At 41.1% G+C, this 21,782-nt stretch overlaps 3 protein-coding genes across 3 annotated transcripts; 1 reads left to right on the top strand and 2 right to left on the bottom strand.

Moving 5' to 3' along the window:
- Positions 1 to 1,197: 1,197 nt before the first annotated feature.
- Positions 1,198 to 9,676, bottom strand: erap2 (endoplasmic reticulum aminopeptidase 2). Its single transcript, XM_086314166.1, has 21 exons — positions 9,623 to 9,676; positions 8,592 to 8,959; positions 8,309 to 8,495; positions 8,066 to 8,235; positions 7,830 to 7,968; positions 7,604 to 7,738; positions 7,390 to 7,510; positions 7,150 to 7,304; positions 6,930 to 7,043; positions 6,713 to 6,844; positions 6,442 to 6,573; positions 4,007 to 4,075; positions 3,713 to 3,888; positions 3,482 to 3,561; positions 3,210 to 3,393; positions 2,916 to 3,072; positions 2,640 to 2,824; positions 2,324 to 2,485; positions 2,002 to 2,142; positions 1,694 to 1,775; positions 1,198 to 1,528 (listed from the first exon to the last, which is right to left on the bottom strand). Exons 2-21 carry the CDS (start codon positions 8,759 to 8,761, stop codon positions 1,382 to 1,384), a joined length of 2,838 nt encoding a protein of 945 aa, XP_086170292.1. The 5' UTR covers positions 8,762 to 8,959; positions 9,623 to 9,676; the 3' UTR covers positions 1,198 to 1,381.
- Positions 9,677 to 10,266: 590 nt separating this feature from the next.
- LOC147317334 (uncharacterized) lies at positions 10,267 to 12,202 on the top strand. The gene is made up of 5 exons (XM_086314168.1): positions 10,267 to 10,381; positions 10,821 to 11,132; positions 11,200 to 11,241; positions 11,336 to 11,441; positions 11,576 to 12,202. Coding segments are annotated over exons 1-5 (516 nt in total). The 5' UTR covers positions 10,267 to 10,326; the 3' UTR covers positions 11,577 to 12,202.
- rgmb (repulsive guidance molecule BMP co-receptor b) lies at positions 12,153 to 20,737 on the bottom strand. The gene is made up of 3 exons (XM_086314167.1): positions 20,267 to 20,737; positions 16,172 to 16,719; positions 12,153 to 14,481 (listed from the first exon to the last, which is right to left on the bottom strand). The coding sequence occupies exons 1-3, from the start codon at positions 20,382 to 20,384 to the stop codon at positions 13,723 to 13,725; spliced, it is 1,425 nt and encodes a 474-aa protein (XP_086170293.1). The 5' UTR covers positions 20,385 to 20,737; the 3' UTR covers positions 12,153 to 13,722.
- Positions 20,738 to 21,782: the final 1,045 nt, after the last annotated feature.

The raw sequence follows: 21,782 nt of genomic DNA on the forward strand, positions 1-21,782 counted from the left end.
ATAATATAGGCGTACACAATCTACACTCAAGACATAAAGGATATGTTTCAGTTTATGCAACAAAAACGCAGATACAGGAAGTACAACAAACTCTTTTATTGTCCATGTAGTGAACCGTGTTGGAATCTGGCCATTTGTATAGATGTGGTCAGGGTGAAACTATTACTTACACTGTGGTGGCACTGTTGTGCATTCTTTTTCTCATGTGTGAAAATGTGGGGAAAACAATCTTCATTTAATTGCTTTTTCATGACATGGCTGTAATGTTTTCTTTCCACATGAGGGCATAATAAAAAATCTTGAAAATTTACAAAGTTGATTTCTTTTTATGTTGTTGATATATATAAAAAATTACAGCTTAAAGCAAACAAGTCATTGCATTTGATTTGAATACTGAGGAGCATAGCTGTGCATTAACTGTTGTGTTTAATAATTTGATTTTTGTAAGTACTCATTTAACTGTTCGTGTTTAACTTCAAACCCGTTTGTTTTGATTCTGATGTTTGTGAATGTGTAACAAGGCTTCTGTTTCATTATATGACTCCTTTAGATAACTGGCTTCTGCTCATTGTTCTTGTTCAGGCACATAAAGAATATGGTAAAGCCAGGAACTGTGCAGTGCATTGGAGGGTCAGGAAGAACTCCATTCCTTAAAACATAATTTAACTACTGTTTGCTTTTAATAAGAGTCCGATCTTAGCTATATTTTTCCAGTTTATTTATGTATTTACTAAATTTGACAAACTTGTTTAACTCTTTTCCTCTTTTGGTTTACTGTCATGTGACCCATCTTTCTCAAATTCTGCAGACTTGCCCCTTCTGATGCTGACATTGCTTTTTTCGTTGTTTGTTTTTTACCAGCTTCTCAAATTTTACTTGCGTGTGGCTGATGTCAAAGTCTGTTTGTGTGAGAACAACTGTAGTGAAAAACTAAAAAAATATATAGTCCCAACTCAGTGTGAATTCTGATTATATTTGTGGCTCCCTAATGACTTCATCACTGGTTGCAGTGAGTAGTCAGACTTTGGTCTGTTGTAGCCGTTGCCACCCCTGGCCACCCATGGGCTCCGCCCCTGATGGTGAAGCATCCATTTATGCTGTGTTTCTTGCCTCTTTGGAATGAATCTCTTTGTTTCACACACACTAAAAATAACACAAAACTTATTCTTATACAAACCATTACCACTTAGCTGCCAGTAATTTTTAGTTCTTGTTTTAATCAACAAATTCCCTGAAATTCACATGTTTTGTATTTACAAGTCTGTCAACCCTTCAGTGATTTCAAGCATATACATTTCTGAATAAAAAACAAATAAAAAAAAAACTGTGAGATAGTCCCTCTGTGGTATGTTAAAGCCACCACCTTTGTCCCTGCTGTCTTTCACTGCATCTGCTCATTCAGCCATTTTCTCAGCGTCTCCAGGTTCCTCTGAACCCAGCGGACATTTTTCAGTACATTGTCCAGGGCAATCTGAGTAGCTCTCAGCTGAGAAGCCTGTTCTTTGATGGACTCAAAGAATGACTGCACCTGGGGGCAAAAACACAACTATTTAAGTGAAAACAGACAAAAAAGTTCAAAGAAATCTACTCGTTCAATTATAACTGCAACAAGGCTAGCACATATTAGTTATTTGACCTCTCAGAATATCAATATATCTAAACTTCTTTGTGGAATATAAACCATGTTATTTACCTCAGTGAGTTCTTCTGGAGAGGAAAACTGACTTGTGGTGCCAATGATGATGTTTCTAATGCAAAATGAGCCCAGCTGGAACCTGGAGACCAGAAAGACAACAGACAAGAAGGTCAAGACAAATATATCTGAATATCCAGACTGTGGTGCTTGTATGATATGGTACTTTTAAACACTACAACGCAAATCTAGATCACAAGGCCAGTTTGAGGGGGGAAAAAGATTTCACTGAATATGCTATAGTTAAAAATAGCATTAAAAACTGCATTTATATGGCACGCATTTAGGACAGTCTCTGTTATACTGACTTCTGAACTAGTGTGTCCCAGTTTTTTTTCACAAAGTCCCATGCAAGGTAATGTCCTTTCGGATTTCTGGCTACCATCAGTATGAGAGTGGACAGATCCTGGGATCGAATCACCTTTCCCTCCAAACCCAGCTCCAGCAGGCTGTAACAAAAACACAAACATGAACACAAAGACTACTAACTAAAATTCAATTTCAGCTTACCATACACTTCAATAAGTAGGCTCAGACTTTGAGGTTACTAATCCATACATGCCTCCATATTTACCACAAGGTGGCAGCATTTCTGCTATATTTTCCAACAACAGCATGAAGACAAAATACCCTTCAAGTTTGCTGGTGTCTTTGCTGCTGGCCAAAGCATACAGGATCTTGTGCTTTTGTGCCTCAGAGAGGGAAATCTTGTATGTGTGTAAGAGCGAGGCCCAGCCGTGGTCATCCTGAGCTCCAACTGAATACACAGTCTCTGCCACATCAGTGGGCAGGCTGAAGTAAACACAAACACAGACGTGCATATTAGGGATATGGTGACATATCAGATTATATGAGCTCTCTTAGCACAGGAAAGAGCAGTTGTTTATGTGAATCATATATGTGGTTGCTGACTGTGAATGAGTGTTGAAGTGTAGTTTAGATATACTTGAGGGTTCCGTTGGACTGGAGCCAGTCGCTGAAGTGCTGACGTGCCCGCTTCACACAGGGAGGGTCATCCAGGTGACAAGCCAGTGACAGGACCTCAGTCCTAAGACGGCGCTCTGATACAGTGCCGCTGTCACTCCACGTCTGCTGGTCGATGATGGCACGGAAAAATCGCAAGATGTATGCCTGTAGAAACACAGGACAACAGAAACAACAACTCACATTAAACTAATGCCATAATGACATAAAAAAATCAAACTGTGTCCTGCGTTCTTACCCCCAGGTTATGTGTTAAAACTGACTCATCTCTTTTCTCAACCAGATGGTAAAAAGCTTCTAGATATCCCAGTCCTTGGAGGAGAGGCACTGTGTGCGTTTCCAGTAGCAGATAACCGATTAAGTCTAAGGCTTTATTGAGCGGCAGATGACCAGCGCTTTAGAAGAAATAAATATAAAGAGAAGATTATTGTTTTCTATTTTACTTTTAGTAATCAAAGCTGTTTTCTTATACAGAAACCTCTTGCTAGCTCACGTAAACCACAAACAGTTACACACACAAACATATACTTACGTGACCAACTGAAAGGCGTTGTGTATCAAATGAGTTCTGTCTTTGTAGCTCAGAGCAGTGTGGTTTTCACTCAGCAGTTTAGTCATCACATCCCAGCCACCATCCTCATAATGAACCATGTAATAGCCCGTCATATCAGAGTTTACCTTAACCCAGCTGGCTTCCTCTCCTATATGTATACTATCTGAATAAAACATATACAGTAAAAGTTGGAGCAAAGACCAAGATAATGGCAAAGAAAAGCTTTATTCAATTTTATATTCCCCTCTTACCTGTAGGTGATGTCATCAGGTGTCTGTGGATGGTGCTGGAACTGTCTGTCTTATATGTCAGAGGAATATGCCAAAGGAAACTATACAAAAAAGAAATTTATACTCACAAAAGATACAAATCCTTCATCTTAAACAGAAGTCATGGTAGTAATACATAGAGGAGTTACATGTAGAGTAACATAACAATGTGTTAAATAGTAGAAAATTTTAGAAAGGCATGTGCGTATTTACCCCTTCTGTAAAGTGGACCACTGAGGGTCAGAGGGCAGCACTGTCTTCAGGAATCTGTCCTGTCTAAGCAGCAGACGAGCCCCCTTCCTCGTCACAGTTACCAGAGGGATACCTTTCTGCAGAGTCCACGTGTTCATCATGGCTGTTAGGTTCAAATGTTCCCCAGCAAACAGGTACTGTAGGAGACAGTCCACTGAAATTAACATGCAACCACAATCTTATAAACTATGTGACATTTATATGAGGTAAGCAGCGAAGACGACCCAGTGAGTTTATTTTTAAATGTTTGCTCACTGCATTTTTGGAGGCCTGGCTACTGCTGTAACAGTGTTTCCCTGAGATGAAGTCCTCCTCTGAGCAGGTCTGAAAAACAGAATGAAAGGGATGATTTTATGCTGTCTTTGAATTTTTCTACAATCAGCTGATTTAAATTTGTGTGCAGGATGAGGAACATTTTGGAGTAGGTCTACGGCTTTTGAGCGAGGAGAAATTGACATTACTTTTATTTTTATTCAAAGAAAGGACAAGAGTGCAATGGTGAAATATCAACTGCGTCCAAGACAGAACTGCTTTATAGTGCTAACAGACCTTCGGCTCTTTGGAACCCAGAGCGATGTTAAAACCGAATGCATGCTGACCCCAGTCCAGCAGCCAGAGCCGGAACTTCCACAGGTAACAAAAACAGTAATGAACAGAAAGGCTTGTAACATTGTAACCTCTGTTGCTACTTGTACCGGTAAATGTCGCTACAGTAAATTCATCTTGGCATTCGCTTTATGAACTCTTTCGGATGGTTTTCAGCTTTGCTTTGGGTTGTCGTTTTTTGTGTTCATTCAGGAAAACTAAAAGAAAGCTCTTGTGTGTATACTCATTAGGATAGGGATTTGTCTTGGTGTGTGGGACTGTAGCCTAAGAATTATATTGCTAACCAGTAATTATGTGACAATGCATTTCAGGTAATTTTACAGAGAAACATGAAAATAATGTAATGTAACGAGTAGTGTAACAAATTACTTTCTTCTGTGAGTAATTAAATAAAGTAACAAAGTAACAAGCAATGTTTATTAAATTACTTTTTTGAGTGACAATCCCAACACGGGTTATAATACACTACAGTCATGGTTCTTGTTATATATATATATGGGTTTTGTTGTCTCAGTAGGTGCTCAGTCATCCAACGCTTGATAGTCTTTAAGATGAAAGCAATTAGACTTAATTTTCACAAACAGTTGCCTGTATTTCAACTGCTTAAGACTGCGGGTTTTGTTGTCCCTGATCTTGTTCCAGACTCTGTGTGAGTGTTCATGTTTAGTTAGTTTTAATGTTTCATTAGTTATTAGCCTTCTTGGTTAACAACTGTTTTATTCTGGAAGTTTCACATTTTCTGGATTTACTTCCTATTATTTTTCTGCCATGCCAGACTGTTTCGCCCTATTTAGTTGTGTTTAATATCATCACCTGTCAGATTGTTTGTCCTTAATTTTTCTACCTCTTGTTTCTGGTCTTTCTTGAGCTGCTTTTTGATTCCTACCTTGTTTTTTTTTCTAGCGAATTAGACTTTCTGTATCTCAGCTTTTTTTTGTTTATTTTGCCTTCCTTGTAAATTTGGGACCTCTCTCTAGCATATCCTGACATGTATTTCATTTAATTTTTGGATGTGATTGTTATAATGGGATTTTAAATTTGCTTGACATTGATAATCCATTACAGTGTACACTGTGATTGCTTTTTTTGTCTCTTGTTATTTTTGCCTGGAAAGGCAATGCATTCTTTTTTTTCAGTCAGTCTGCACTCATTACAGCTTTACCAGGCACAGACAAAACACTGACTGCAGTAAAACAGATTTAATGTTCATTTTGTTTGTTACTTTAGCTACTCTAAGCAACTTTAAAGTCTGGGCTAATCGATTTTTGCACCATGAAATAGAAAACCTTAGCTGTTTGGAACGAAAACAAATAACAACAGATCTATAACACTGCTGTTACCAGAAGTTTAAAATGCTTATTTGTAAAACCTACATTTTTATGGGCTACATTAAAAAAAAACTAAAGACTATCATCTGATGGAGTCCCAGCTGTTACAGAAACCATTATAAGGGTAGTGTATTATTAGTCAACAAAAATCTGAGACAGAGTCACGTACTCTGGGTCCCAGTATTCCCTCCTCTCCTCTACTTCATCCTGCCTCTTCTCAGCGATTATGGTTAAGACTACAAATCTTTTTATACTGAAACCTTTAAGCTTGTCTCTGCAACTAGAAAAAAAAAATCCTTTTATATATTGAAATTCTGGATTCTCATCCCAAAATTTCAAGTCAGTAACCCAAAGTTTAAAGTTATTTTCTCAATTCAATTTGGAGTTACTTTCTTAAAAGTTACTGTTTGTATGTCAAGTGTTGTGTTAACATAACATAACTGTGGATCTGTCACGATCTGCTCTTTCATGATAACGTCAAGATGACAAACTATCATAAAAAGGTGAGTATTTCAGAAATAAAAGGACAAGCAGAAGCTTTCAATGAATATTTGTTCTATCTACCTGTAATCAAACTCTTATGTCGCCTTTTTAGTTTCATGATCTACTAAAATAGTTTGGACCACATATGGGGAAAAAAGCCAAATAATGTAAAATATATCTCTGTCAGGCTGCGTGTTACTTTGACCATCTCTCATAATTTACACAAAAGAAAACGGTGCCTTTTGACACAGTTAGCGTAATTTGGGTTCTTACGTTGGCCAGACTGTCCCACAGATCCTGATTGTGTGCATTTTTGTAGCTGTACTTGCGGAGGTATCGCACAATCCCTCTCTGAAACACTTCATCTGTCAGAAAGTGTCGCAGCATGTGCAGGACACAAGCGCCCTGGTAAGAAAGAGAGAAAAGGTCGGGACAAGTCCTGGAGGCTCAAAGGAGTGTTTACATCAAGAAAATGGAAAAAAAAGGTTTTGAAAAGATTTTCTGTCAAAGAAACATTTTGAAACATGCAAAGACAAAGACATACTTTGTCATAAGAGACTGTGTCAAACATCTCTTTGATCTGAGTGGGGTTCTCTGCTGGGCTAGATATTGGCCGAGAGGAGTTCAATGAATCGTGACCCACAGCTGCAAAGCAGGTGTGCAGCAGATATTCCTCCTGCAAGAGTGAGCACACAATATGAATATTAATCTTCTTTCTCAGGTTTAATATTAATCTGTCAATCAATGATTAAAGCACATACCACTTTGAGGTCCGGGTAAGTGGCTTCCACAGAAATGTACTCCATGTATCTGGCAAATCCTTCATTCAGCCAGATATCGTTCCACCACTCCATGGTCACCAGGTTGCCAAACCACTGCCAGCAAGAATTATAATTTTGACTCTTTCTGTAATAAAGTGATTGCCTGACAGCATTTAAACCTACATGTCATTACTGTATGCATACACTGTCATACTCCCACCTGATGGGCGAGCTCATGGCCAATGACCATTGTAACCCAGAGTTTATCAGAAACAGAGGATGTGAGGGGGTCGTAGAGAAGACTGGTCTCTCTGTAGGTGGTCAGACCCCAGTTTTCCATAGCACCAGACTGGAAGTCTGGAATGGCTATCAGATCTGAAAGAAGAGCACATGGATCAGGATACTTATAGTTTATATTTCTGGCTTTGTTCTCAAAGCAAAAAATAATAATAATAATTACCTTGTTTGGGTAAAGGATAGCGAATGTTGAAAAACTCCTCATAGAAGTCTAGCATTTTAACAGCAACCTCCAGGGCATAGTGGGTTTGTTGCCACTTCTCTGGGGCTGCATAGATGGAAACCTGCAGTGAAAACACAAGAAACAGGCACTTAGACTGAGAAAGTAAGGAAGAAATGAAGGCATTTCATACGAGACATTATCATGTAGACCACACCTGCACCCCAGAGGATGTTGTTCCAGTGACAGACTTAAAGTCACAAATGACAAACGCCACGAGGTAAGTACTCATCTGTACACTTGGAGCAAACTGGTCCTCAAGCAAGTCACCGCTGACTTCAACTGTTTTGATCTGAAAACCACAAAAACTCAAATGAAGTGCTTTTGTTTTGTTTTGTTTTCATTTGAACATTTGTGACAACTGGCACATATGCAACACTTACTACTGGCATGTTGGACAGAGAAATGTACTCGGGACGTCTCCTAATTCGTACAGAGAAATTGGCTTTGAAGCTTGGCTCATCGAAACAAGGGAATGCCATTCGAGCACTCGTAGGCTCAAAATGAGTTGAAGCCAAGGTTCTAAGAATAGATATTATCAGATTTTTAGAAAAGACACTTGTAGGTATGTGCAAGATAGCTTACAGTCCATGCTGTGGAATAGTACACCTGGTCTCACCTGGTCTCTCCTGTACTGGTTCTGTAGGTGCTCTTATAGAAGCCATAGAAACCTTCTGCAAGTTCTGCTCCAAACTCGATATACAGGAAATACTTCTGCCCACTGCTGAGCACTCTGGGAGAAAAAATGCCTATCTGCTCATGGGAAGGGTTATGAAGAACTGGGAGGACCTGGAACAGAAGGAGATTGATGGGTCTGATGTAGGCCACAATGACAAAAGAGCTGATGTGCATTCACAACTACCTGTTCTGATAGATGAGTGAGGTTCTGGTCTAATATGGTGGCTTTGGAGATCTGAAGACCCTTGCTGTGTAATACGACCCAGTTTGTATTGTTCTGCACATCAATCTGAATCTGCACTGAGCCAGTGAAACTTAGACTTGTGTGGTTGGGGTGCAGGAGGAGGTGATAGTGAAGAGGAATGATGTACCTGAGATAAATTAAGACATTGACAAATATCCATCAGCTTTCTTGTTATTGATTGATTTATTTTAATACAATATTTAAAAGCGAGTGCAGAACTTACTTTGGTAGGCGAAGGCGACTCCAGGGGAAGGACAGGTTATCGATACTCAGAGATGGTTCCCCTGCAGGATGAGCAGGAGGGCTTGAAACCTGTTGTGAACTCTCTGTGGGCTGAGACCCAACCAGAGACGCGCTAAAGAGGGACAGCACCAACAGCCTGGCAGAGACCATTGCAGACTAAATGAATTTCTACAACCTATTAGAAAGATGCCAAACTCTGACGTGACAGGCTGACAGATAGTGTTAATATCACTCTATCATATCCTGAACACAGGGAAAAAATAAGAGGGAGCTGAAGTGACTGTCAGATGATGATATTGAGGAAGCAAAAGCAAGAACAGCAAGCTCTTGGGACTTCTTTCCTTAAACCTGAAAGACACAAATGAAAGATCATGAACACATGAGTCTCTGGGACGAACCCTTTATTCTTCTTCTTATCTGTAGAGGTCTAAGAAAGTCCTCCTTCCAAATATGGCAAATGGTTTCAAAGGTGCATGCTGTAAAATTTGGACAAACTTTAATTGATGAATTCTGTGGTTTTTACCTATTTCTACTACCAAAAAAAGATTTTTCAACACTGCAGGACTTAAAGTGACTTCACTTGGAACCCCTGGTCTGATGTTAATTTCTCTTCCTCGCACAGCGAAGCAGCAATTAGAGAAAGGGCTTACAGTAATGGTGTTATACTGAACCACGCTGCTGGATGTTAGGCTACAACATGTCTCGTCCTGAAAGAGAATCCAACATGTGACAAAAAAGCCACATGACTTTCCATGTGGACAAAACAAAATAAGGACACAGCTATAACTGTAAGGTGACAACAGCTGCAGGAGCTGCAGTTCAAATCGGGTTACCGAGACATTAGTTGTGCTGTACCATAGTGAAAAGGTAAGGCTGCTTGCTGCAACCTCTGAGCTCACCAGAAATGCACCAGACGGTGGAAGAGCGTTTAAATGTTGGAGTGTGCTAAAAAAGCCCCGTCTAAAGTCTGCTTCAGATGTAAAGTTTTAAAGAAATGTCAAAATGCGTTACCTCAGTCATTTTAGCTTCATCATGCTTCCTTTAAGGCCCTGCTGTAACTTTCACTTTCCCTTTTAAGTTTCCACCCACTAGTGATGACACAAAACTCTTTGTGTGCGTGTGTGCATGCATATGTGTGTGTGTGTGTGTGTGTGTGTGTGTGTGTGTGTGTGTGTGTGTGTGTGTGTGTGTGTGTGTGTGTGTGTGTGCAGGTGTAACCTACAAGAGTTTTGTCTAATGTTCTGGGTTTGGTGATATTATCAGTTTCTCACCTCAGATCTAACAGCTGCGAGCAGGTGTGTCTCTCCAGTTACTGCAGCTACTCTCTGCTGCTGTCCAAAATACTCTGTCCCGTTCTCTGTCCTGTCCTCTGTTTTGTCCTCCGTTTTGTCCTCTGTTTTGTCCTTTCTCTGTAAATGCAGATAGTGCTTTACATATCCAAAGCTCACACAGTCCTCCTGTCTCTTTCTCTCTGTCCCTGTGTCTGTGTGTGCATGTGTTTGGGTTTTGTGCAGGCATTTGGGTGGGGGCAAAGGGGTTCCATTGTTAGTATAAGGTCACAACAATGAGACATGTGAGTCCCCCACAATGCAATGCTCCTGCCAAAGCCAAATGGCATGCCCCCATTTAGCACACACATACACAAGCCACACAAACACATACACTAACGCACAGAACGATCAGTAATCACAAAAGTCACTCTAACTGAAGCTGACATGACTGAGCCATCCAGGGGTCTCTTCTACCTTCCTATCATCTATTTGTGGACAGGTAAGAAGTTTAAATATATTTTAAAATATATCTTTTGAATCAATATGAAAGAATAATTAGTCTTAAATGATCACATGAATCATAAATGTCCACAACACTGACTTTAAAGAAGGATTTCTAGGAGTTTGGTTTTAAGAGCTCTCCTCTGTAACTGTTGCAAGTCAATAAAAGTTAGTTTAATTATTCACACAGAAAATAGCAGGTAGGAAATATCCTTCATCTCTGGTGGCATACATTAATTTTAGCTCCTGGAGTTACTACATCAAATTCAGAAATACATGTAGTACATATAAACATATCACCACTTTGATTATAAAACATATATGTGTGATAAGAGCTCAGCAACGAGAATAATTCATCACTGCAAAGATTCGCACACAACTTACCTCTGTTTTTGATTTTTTTTTTTATTTGATCTTCTGTGCTCCACCTGAATCAGGAGGGGTAGAGGGCGATGTGCTGGCTTCACTGGCACCTCCAGTTCACCTGTCAGGGGAGAGGCTTGGTTGGACCCTGCTGGTGTGCATTGTGAATGACTTCAGGAGAGGGCACTTGGAGGTCAGCTGGAGCTCAGCGTCAGAGGGTCACATGCCCACCACGCCATACAGCATCGCTTTAACCAGGAAGCACAATGTCCCCAATGTGGTGGCTGTTATCACTGTGACAACCAGAGACTGGCCATCATACAGTTGCTCAGTAAGTCGCAAGAGACACTCAAAAAGCAAGAGGAGACGCCGCATCACCTCATCAGGTAAAGATGAGTTCACGTGACCATATCTGTAAATTTGGAGCTGGAATTTCACATTTTATCTTTTCAGATCATCAAGACAAACTGTGCCATGAAGAAGAAAAAATTAAAGGTAATTTGTTGTTGCTCAAAAATGAAAAAAAAAAAAAAATCAATAAATTGACACACGAGGATATCTTATACTGGTCTGCATGGTTTGCTCTCAGGCATTGATGTGTGGACAAACACAGTGGTTATCCTGGTTATGAGGCTGCTTCTCATGAAGATCCTCGCCTTTGACACTCTGATGACCATTTATGTTGTTATTAAGTGGTAAGTACCATCATGCAGTACACAGATGTACCTTTGCATGTCATTGATTATTATACGTATGTAAATCTTCATGTATTTCTATGAGTGTAATTCATTTGATTATGTAAGTCTGAACGGAGTATTTGACTTTTCAGATCGATGGAAATGGGTTTCTCATGCAACATATGACCTTGACAAGGAAACTAACCTAGAGAGGATAACTGTTTCTGGTCTGAAGTCTTCATAGAGGAGTTTTCTTCACTGGAAGATAATGAGTATGTTCCCACTCGTGGTTGATTTTAAGGACATGGTTTGACGGATTAAACGGGAAATGATCCATTGCCAGGATGACAGGAGTATGCTGTAACGCTTAAAGACGCGCCTTTTTCAGCCTTTTCACAGAGACATCCAGGTGTCGCTGCCTTTGGCAGTTGAAAACAGATCGTGTTTGTGAGGCCAAACCTGTTATCTGATCAAAAGCTAACCACAGACAGATGGCTTAATGCTTCTGTGGGAAGGTGTGTGTGTACAGTCTCGCTCTTATTTAACTCTAAACTCCTGTGGGTGAATTTCAGCTCAAAGTTTGTTCATTTTTTTTTGTTTGTTTGTTTACTCATTAATACTGTTTTACTTTATTAGTATATTCATTTTTCTTTTTATATTCCTGTGAATGTAAAATTAATAGACAGTAAAATCGAACTGTGTTGACTTTCATGTTTGTTCGCTTTTTTAAATAAAACACTCACACAGTTTATTTCCTTTTTTTTCCTTTTTTTGAGAGCCTTGAGTAACACACTGACATATCAACAGATTACCACTAGGTGGCAGTACAATCACATCTGACATTTTTTAAATTATTATTTAACAGCAAGAATATGGAGCTTAACTTCCTCTACGGGGCACTACGTTCATAAATAAGTTAAGTATTTCAACATTGATCAGTCACTCTTCACTCACACATGTTGTAAGAGACCACAATGCCAAAAAACAACAAAAAAAACTGAGATGAACCAATATCGTCAAACAAATTTGGCGTTCAAAAGGCTCACAGGCTTTTTTTAAAGGTAGAAACTTCTACCAGGTATCAAATTCTTAAAACACAACGCTGATGCAGAAAACACAGCCTAGCGTGATAAGGTTTCTTCAGTAATTTGCACTGCTTTCTCTCCAGTATTTTACATGTATCCCAACAAGGAGCAGCTTGTCAGTTCCAACAAAACCAATCTACAGTAGTAAGTTTAAAAACTAGGGAGAAAAAGACTCCGAGAGGGTGGAGGGTGCTGGTTTGGTGTTGAGTTTTGATTTTCGCTGCACAAGAAACAAAAAAAAATAAAATCTGTCTTTGGCTCAAATTATACGAATAATAAAAAAAAAGTAGACCGAGTAAAAAACACGAGCCTGTAAAGTCACAGCGTCTTAGCAAAAAGGCGGGACTTCTTCTAATGCAAATCAGCTGAAATGAAAACACTTTGACACATTAAAAGAAAAACACTGAAGCACCCACAAACACACAGACTCACACAAGCAGTCAAAGTCAGGCATGAGAAAAACAAAGTAGTACTGATGGCATTCGCTGTGACGAGTTTCAAAATACATTCAACAGAACAGCTCACATTACTTAAAATAAAATGCTGAAGCAAATCAGCTAGTACTTGTTGCACTTAAAAATAAATGACATCTCCTATTGTTCTACTTACTTTTACTGTGAAAGGATCCAAAACCAAATCACAGAGCTCCAAAGTTTGAGCTAGTTTTAATGGAGGACATGAAGTGAAAGAAAACAAAAAAACACTGATGTGGATTTGTGGAAAAAATTAAAATAAAGTGCATTTGTTAAAACAAACCTCCTCATCTGAGGTATTCAAAAAAAATCACATCAAATGGCACAAAAACAAACTTGACTCCATTACACAGTGCACTGAAGACAAAATGAACTATTTACAGTCAATTTAAACACACAGAGACATTTGTGTCATTGTCAGGTGCGTTCTATCCAAAGTTGAAGACAGATTGTAGAAGCCGTCGTGACGTCTTGTTTATTTTATTTTGCATTTTTTACCTCCAGAGAGCTGATTCTCTTATAGTTAGTGACACCAGCATGTCCTGCGTCCACTGGGAGGTCTTTCACCTTTAAAGAAAATTAAAGTCCTAATAACTGCTCAGGCTGCTGGTTCCTCACTGCAAGAAACAGGTGCCAGTGTTAAGTATCAGTGCTCAGCAAAAAACTTCCAAACCATTTATTTGTAGTGCACACACATACCCAGACCTACACACATACAGGCGCACACAAAGACTCCCGCTATTACATCAACACAGTGCTCAGAAAACATGGCAGGAGCAGGGCAAGCCGTTTGAAATTTTGAGAATCAAAGTGTAAAGAGGAGGTGGCAAAACTACGGGGGTAGATCCTCCAGCTGTCCCGGTGTGGATGGAGACTCTCCATATCCTTCTGCGCACTGTATGCTGCCACTGTGAAGTTAGCATCCCCGGTGGTCAGGAGGTCAAACACACAGGAGTGGAAGTAAATGTCCTCTACCTCCAGTTGCTCCCTGCACCGCTCCCTCGCCCCCTCCACACCAGAGACCTGCGTGGAGCCGTAGGCGGATGTTTGTGTCTGTGAGGAGTAGCTTGGCCGACGTAGCTGCTGAAGCTGCAGGCCAAGCGCAGGAGGGGAGACGGGCAGGGGAAGATGCCCCGCCTGGTCGATGCGCTCTGCGCTGGGGCAGCCGTTCAGGCAGAGCTGCAGGTCCTGGGTGGCATCGTAGGCCTGAGCCAGCTCCTCTGGGATCCGCACCGCCAGGGTCAAGTAGCGCCCCAGTTGGCGAACAATTACAGTCACGCCGATGTAGCCAGCGTGCAGCTCCACGTGGCGCCCTGGGCTGCGCTCGGAGATCCACAGAGCCCGGACCTTCCTGCTTGCTCCGTCTGCACCAGCAGAATTGTGCATGGGGTCGCCACTGCTCACGGTTCCATCATCAAAGGCAGCCGGAAGGTTGTCCGTGACGGCCTGGTAGACCCTCTGGTCCGTACAGCCCTCGTAGGGTTTGAAGATGATGGTGATCTATAAAGCAGCAGAGCATCAGGTAACTTAGAGGAACACTTCAAATGTGTTCAGTTTACAGTTATTGAGACATTTCATTAATTTCATTTTACATGATGAATAGAGCAAGTAAATTGAAAGTAAATTAATCACCAACTAATTTAATAATTTCCTAATGAATTTCAGTGGCTTTTGGACCCTGTCAATGAAATATCTTTAGCAAGCAGACTGCTAGTTGAACAAAACAGAAAATATGAATATAGCTGCACTTTGGTTGATCAGGAAGACAGAAAATCCTAATAAATCATAAAATAATAATAAGCTGCAATTCCAACTATCTGGTTAGTTTAAACCTTTTAAACAAATGTTTGATACATTTCCCTTTTTTGTGTTGTAACTGAGCATCCTGGGGTTCCTAAAATAAAAAGAGTCAATTTATTCAGTTTAGTTCATTTTATGCACTAAACTGTTAATAATTGAATCAAGAAAAAAAAATCTCATGACAAGCAGAAGAAATTTCCATCTGTCTGTTTTTCACAAATATCAACACTCACCCACTGCACAGGTCACCAACTCTCATCAGGCTACATTTGAGAAATGACTTAATGACTTTTTAACAAGTTGTAATTTGACACAGCTATGCAAACATGCTTACACATGCACGCACACGAACACACAGGCTGGCAGAAACACACACACACACACACACACACACACACACACACACACACAGGGATCCAGTGGTGAGTGGAAGCTGGAAGTGGTAGATGCAGGGTGTGGTGTGAGCATTACGGTTAGCACTAGCATCATAGTTCCGGTGAATGGCTGCTTTGTTCATATGACAGCCGTGAGGAATGAGACCTGGCAGGCCATTAAGCCTGGAGGGCCGTTAATGTGTGTGAAAGAGTGTGTATGTGTGCGTGTCTGTGTCCTTAATAATCGTGACTAATAACTTGCCCCACCTCTGACACAAGGTCAAACCTACAGCTCCAAAGTGTAGCAGCTGTACTATTTGCTTAATGTGTGTGTGTTTCTGCGAGTGTGTGCGTGACTAAGTGTATGCACGGGTGTGTATGTCCTTTAATAATTAAAGCTATCGACTGTGCTAGAAAGTGCAGATGATCGCGGGGAAACAACATTGCTTCTTTAACACCACAAAGATCACCTTGTGTGGTTCGTCATCCATTTAGTGGTGTGTGCCTGCGTGTGTGCTTGTGAGTGAGCGTCTTCTGCACTGTGTCCTCTAAGACACACAGTGCCGTAAGCAGAGCGCAAGGAGTGCCACTCGTGAACTTATGAGACACACGCACAAGTGCTTGCAGACACACACATAAGTAAACAGTGGGTCCTTTCACACATCTCATTTCATGTTATTAAAGGTCAGGCTGTACGCAGACATTAACCAAGTTAGGTTTCTAACACTGCTTCAGTCACAAGAGTTAAGAGTCACAAGATTGAGGCTGTTTGCCTTACACCTGTGAGTCTATGGGAGCGAGAAACACTCAGCATGAGAGTCAAGGAGAGCATGTTTTCCAGTTTGACTTTGATAAGATTTCTTATTCTGACGTGCATAAAAGTAGCTTGGACGTCATTATGGAAACCCAAACAAGAGATATATAACTAGACTGTTAACCCTGCTTGCACTTGTAAGAGTGTTTCAGCTTCAAAAATGGAAAAATAAGAGCCCAAAAGCCAGTTTCCGGTTCCTTACCTTATTGGTTGCTGTTGCACTGGAGCCAGGAACCACAGGAACATTAGTGACCTGCACTGAAAGGTAGTCGTTATCAATAAGAGGCCATGCTCCCTCCACTTTACAAGTCTGGAAGCTGTCCTTGAATGTCCTCAGGTGGGGGTCACCAAAGAGCCCACAAAACAGGTACTCAGCCCGAGAGTGGCTGTGGCTGTGAGTGTGTGAGTGTGAGTGAGCGTGTGCATGGGATTGCGTGTGGGCGTGCTGAGTGCGGCTGTGATAGTTGCATGGCTCAAAGGGAATCTCAGGGTGTGTGGGAGAAGTGGGGCCGTCTCTGGAGCAGTTTCTCTGGCTCATTAGGTCTGAGATGCCCAGAACAGCCGAGTGGAAGACCAGGTTTCCACGGCAGGCCTTTGCTGTCCTCTGAGTGCAGGCCGAGTACGCACGCAAAGCCTTGCAAAATTCAGTGTGAAAGCCATCCACCGCAGGGTTCAGGTGGGAGGTCAGGGAGACAAAGTCGGTGGTGCACTTCTGGATACGACACTGAGGTGTGGCCACCTGGCACTGACCTGAAGAGGACACACAGATAGAGTCTGGAATACTAATATATAATACACACATGTCTGATAATTTAGGCATGAACTAGACACAGTTATGTCTCAGTGGAAGTGAAAAGGTTGTGCAATCACACAAGACTACCAAGGTTACGTGTGAAGAAAGCTTTGATTTTAAGCACGCAGTGATATGAGTCTTTTTACAGTCTAATAAAAACCTAATAAAACTAGAAAAAGAACCAGCTGTTGATTGAAAGTCTGGATCAATCATCAGTGCCGCTCTGTGAGCGTAATAAACCTGAAGTGTAATAAACCAAAGAGCAACCGGAGAGAGGGAAGACGAAGCATGTTTTACCACAAGCAGTGAGATAAAAGTGCCCATACAGCCAAGGAGCACACAGCATATAGAGCATTATAGACAAAGGGAACAGGGCAAAGCAGCTGTGCTGTGAATACAAACACAACACAGTGACTTTTTGAAGCTAATAATCTTCGTCAGCAAGGTGCTGAATAATTGTGTTAGTGATCCTGGGTGGCTTCTGCAGAGGAAAAACATAATCAAAAATGCACCTCGTGTAGCCATCAGAAACAGATTTCCCTGATGTTTTATCTTTTTCTGCGTTTCTAAATGTAACGAGGGTCAAAGTCGCCTTTTATATCATAGATCATCGGAGAGAGAGAGAGAAAGATAGAGCGAGAAAGAGATTAGAGACCAGACCTAATGCATTAGTCACAACGTGCTCCAATTAGATTAGGCCAGAGAGAGAGAGGCTCTGCAGTGTATGAGCAGCTACACACACACACACACACACACACACACACAGCAATAGCTATCTTAGAAAGAATGCTGCTTGTACTTCCGTTAACCACACACAGTCGGTGATCTTTAGATGATGGTCTCTTAATGGCCAAGAAAAGGCCGAAAGTGCAAGAGTTTTTACAGAAACGATCACTCAAACGTTACTCCATCACTTAACCAGCTGGCAGCACACGTCCGCTATTCTCTGTCGATTTATCTGATTTTAGAGCATGAAGGAGTGTGATGCCACCAAATGGGGGCAGTAATGCTCTGAATTTTGCTATTCGGGGTGCAGGTACGGACCCTCACTCACACTGCGCTTTAGAATCTTTCTCCTAACTGTTAAATACTGACACCAACCCACAGACACACACACACACAGGCTGCCTCCTATGCCAACCACCGCTGCACAGACAGGTCTGAGTACTGAGGACACATTGTGTCTTTGACTGGTGCACCAACAGCCTCCTTCTTTCCCTCCAATCTAGCCTGCAGTACCCAAATGCGACTCCCAATCTAATCAGAGCAGTTTGTTCTCTTTCAGAAGTTATCAGGATCATGAGCTGCTGCACAAAAAGCACTTATTCACTAATATTTTCTCCGAAGGATAACTTAGCGAGAAGCAAGCTGACCCTCTGACTGCAGGGCTCTGGCATTAAACCATCGATCTGCAAAACCTTACTGACGGAAAGCTTCTGTTGAAGTTTACACCACTGTGTCGCTCCCATGCTGACCCTGCACTCTGACCTCTCGGAAATAAAAACTAGGATTTCCATATGATGCTTAATAACGTCTGTAATATTTACACGTTACATGTTAAAGCACAATTTTCTTATTTGCTTCTGAAAACATTCATGTGATCTCCTTTGTAAACAGTTTCTCTAAATTAGCATATTTTTTGCCAAGTAAAGCCGAGGTGATGAATACTGCGGTGGCTGGCAAATACTATTAAGAGGAGAATACACAACTCCTCGTGTGTTTAAAATTGCCTTCAACATTGCTCCTTATCCTCTGTCTTCCTCGCGTTCAATATAATCCCACAGGACTCGAATCTTCTTCTCTCTCATATCTTCAGTTTTCTCTCTTTTTTTTCCTTTGTAGCCTCATTCCCTGGCCAGCCTCACCTCCTTACTGCCTCTCTTCCTGAGGCACCTTCTCTACCATCAGACAGAGGTCATAAGATCAACCAGCTGAATCTCAATGGCTCGGTTAAGCTTTTTTTTTTTTTTTTGCCTCCCAATCTCGCTGCCTTCAACTCCTTTGATCTCTGGAGATCAGGAAAGGATCTACTGGGATCATTTCTCAACCAAGGGAATAGCTCCAGAAGTGCTTATTGATCACCTTGTTGTGTGCACTCTCTCACACGCTGAGCTCAAATCACACAAACACCCTTTCCATAGCTTTAAGCTGCAAAGCTTTACAGGAGCTCACTCTCTCTGTCGTCGGCCAGACATTGTGAACAATAGTCAACAATTCAGACCCTCCTTCCTCCCTGCCTAAACAGACACATGGGGCTTACAACAAAGAAATGTATCTAAATACCCCAAAACATGTACAAGTTTTAACAAATAAAACATTCTGTTTGGCTGGACAAACTAAAAAAAGAACAAACAAAAAAACACATTCTTTCCAGGTGACGCACGTGCAACATAGGTGCCAAGAGGGTCTTTAATGTGAAGTGGGTCTCTCTCTGTGTTCCCATTTTGTCCGACTGCCTGCGCTGTGTTAAACTAATTACTGGAGGTGTGACTGCTCTACAGACAGCCGACCCCCTGCACAGACAAAAACACTCAGACTCAGCCAGATTTGATTTTTTTTTTTTTTTTTTTTTGCTGCCTTTTTGCACCAAATGTAAAATGCTTCTGTATCTTTACGAGACAGAAAACCAGACCAGCAAACAGTTTCACAAAAAAGTAAAGAGCTCTGCAAAGCCACAGAAAACAGAAGTATGTCAAAACTGTCACATTTGAGTTTAGTGTCAGAAATCCTTGCAGACACCTTGTTAACGTCCAGTTAACAGGCTCTTCATTTATTAAATTCATTGGGTTTTTTTTGTTGTTGTTGTTTTTCTAACAAGCCTTGGATGATTGTAGGGGTTTTAAAAGATAAACATCCACAAATATAAAGAGAAATATGTTGGACATTCAAGAATATGTTCTTAAATTAGATTATCTGATCCTATTTCTTACAATAGACATTATTAATCAGCATCAGCTCAACATTACATGTTTATTTAGGTTTGGCCAGATTTAAATCACAGCACAACTTCCTTTTACATTTTATGATGTGCAGCGGTGGAATAGATTGTTTTGTTTTGTTTGTTTGTTTTTTCTGTAAACGAGTGCACTAAAAGAATTGGTTTATATGGACAAGAGGAGAGGTAGCTCGCTCCTGCCTTCTCTCCCCCTCCTCCATGAGCCATTAAGAGGCAGACAGGAGAATGACGGCCCAGGAGAGAGGAGAAACTCGATCCGTGCTCAGACTGCTGCACTGCCGCTTTAGAGAGAGCCATTGTCAGGCAGCACTGGGCCCAACACAAGGATCAACCGCACAGTGATTACAAATGCTTAATAACTAACAAAGTGTTTCAATCACCATCAAGTGATGGCGACTGAAAAGAAATGTTGTTACTATGGTTATAGCTGATGGAGTCCGCAGTAATTAGTTCATCACTGAATATGAAAGTAGATAAATTACAGATCAGTTGCTACTGTGACCCAAAGAGATTCTGGGTGTTGCAGTGTTGCAAGTGTGATTAGTTACCTATGTGAGCACCGCAGCACAGAGCGATGATCAGCAGTAGAAGCGGCCGGAAGCGGCGCACCATAGACGGGGAGGTGAGGCGCTCAGCCCCGCGGCAACAGCATCCGGCTCTCCCCATCCCCGTCCATGCAGGGCCAGGAGGGGAGAGTGGACAGACCTCCAGAGGGCGAGGACGGGTGGTGTCCAGGCCTTCTCACTACTTCTTCTGCCCCTTCTTCTTCACTCTTCTCTCCTTCCTCTCCTCCACGGGTGCGCAGGGGCATTAAAACACAGCTGCTCCGCGGAATGCAGGGCGGAGGGGGAGGTGGAAAGGCACAGAGAGGAAAGAAAATACAAAGTACAACCAGAAGTCACTTCGTCGACACTTTTACTTTTTTCTCTCCTTTACAAATCCAAACCCCACGTGATTAGAGTGCGCTCCCGCTGCAAGCCGGACTTTTGCCTTGATTATGATCACTCTCCTCTCTCGTCCAGAACACGCACAATCATATCCCTCCCTCCCTCACCGGCCAGGCGGAGGTTTCTCCTGCTCTCCTCCCATTTCACTTTCTCCTCCTCCTCCTCTCCCACCCCAGCAAATCAATAGAGAATCAACCAAACCCTGCTGGCGGAAAACCCGCCTATACCACATTGATAGAGAGAGAGAGAGAGAGAGAGAGAGAGAGAGAGAGAGAGAGTATATAAAATAGGACAAAAACAAATAAATAAAAATCTGATAAAAGTTATGAAGTCTAGGTAAAGCAGCACTGTATAAACTAAAAATAATAATGAGCTTGTTGATTTATTCAATTCACTATTTAATTGCGCACGAACAGCAAGAACATTAGAACAAAATACAAAAGGAAGTCGAACATTTGACGATGAACAAAAATGTTATTCAGAAAAAAAAATCTTAACTCATGTTTAAAATGTAAAAGGAATAGAAATACTAATGCAAACATGTTGCAAAAATAAGGGAGGCTATTCAGTAGCTGTGGAAATGTTAAAGGATTTTACAAGGTGTAATTAGAATGGCATTCATTCACAGGTAAATAAGCCTCTTAAGAGTAACAATAAAATCACATTTTATATTTTAGTACTGATAGGATTTATATCATTATTAGTACTTCTAGTTTGCACAAATACAGGTAAGTGCAAACAATTTCCCTTTTATTTTGTATGTCTGTTGTTTCTGAAATCCCACATCAAATAAGTGTTTGAAAATTAACCATACTACACTCGAAATACTCCAAAAGGACACCTCTTAATCTCATAAGTCATATCCAGTCTACCCCATGTGTTCCCCATGGCTATAATAGAAATCATAAATCATATAAATCCACTTATTAAACTCGGGGATATACAGTATTGGGCAAAAGTCTGTCTTTATATTTTTCCAGGCTTTTTTGTGATTTTTTATAAAGTGGTCTTGAGCAATGCTTCTCCAGGCTTTCTAAAGATCTTTCACAGTTTTGATTTGTTTTGGACATTTTCTGCTTTTTTACTTATTTTCACTTATTTTCAGGTATAGTCCTTA

This window comes from Aulonocara sp. 'chitande type north' Nkhata Bay, linkage group LG12 (genome assembly GCF_057382095.1).
Source record: "Aulonocara sp. 'chitande type north' Nkhata Bay isolate Kocher_YH1m ecotype deep benthic linkage group LG12, A_spYH_male_GT1.1, whole genome shotgun sequence".
NCBI lineage: Eukaryota > Metazoa > Chordata > Actinopteri > Cichliformes > Cichlidae > Aulonocara > Aulonocara sp. 'chitande type north' Nkhata Bay.

Coding starts and splice junctions, on each gene's coding strand:
- erap2 (XM_086314166.1), bottom strand. CDS start 8,761: ATGGTCTCTGCCAGGCTGTTGGTGCTGTCCCTCTTTAGCGCGTCTCTG. Junction 3,073..3,209: donor AACGCCTTTCAGTTGGTCAC/GTAAGTATATGT, acceptor TTTCTTCTAAAG/CGCTGGTCATCTGCCGCTCA. Junction 1,529..1,693: donor CTCCAGAAGAACTCACTGAG/GTAAATAACATG, acceptor TTTTGCCCCCAG/GTGCAGTCATTCTTTGAGTC.
- LOC147317334 (XM_086314168.1), top strand. CDS start 10,327: ATGACTGAGCCATCCAGGGGTCTCTTCTACCTTCCTATCATCTATTTG. Junction 10,382..10,820: donor TATCATCTATTTGTGGACAG/GTAAGAAGTTTA, acceptor CACCTGAATCAG/GAGGGGTAGAGGGCGATGTG. Junction 11,133..11,199: donor ACGCCGCATCACCTCATCAG/GTAAAGATGAGT, acceptor TTATCTTTTCAG/ATCATCAAGACAAACTGTGC.
- rgmb (XM_086314167.1), bottom strand. CDS start 20,384: ATGGGGAGAGCCGGATGCTGTTGCCGCGGGGCTGAGCGCCTCACCTCC. Junction 16,720..20,266: donor GTGCTGCGGTGCTCACATAG/GTAACTAATCAC, acceptor TGTCCTCTTCAG/GTCAGTGCCAGGTGGCCACA. Junction 14,482..16,171: donor GTGCAACAGCAACCAATAAG/GTAAGGAACCGG, acceptor GCTGCTTTATAG/ATCACCATCATCTTCAAACC.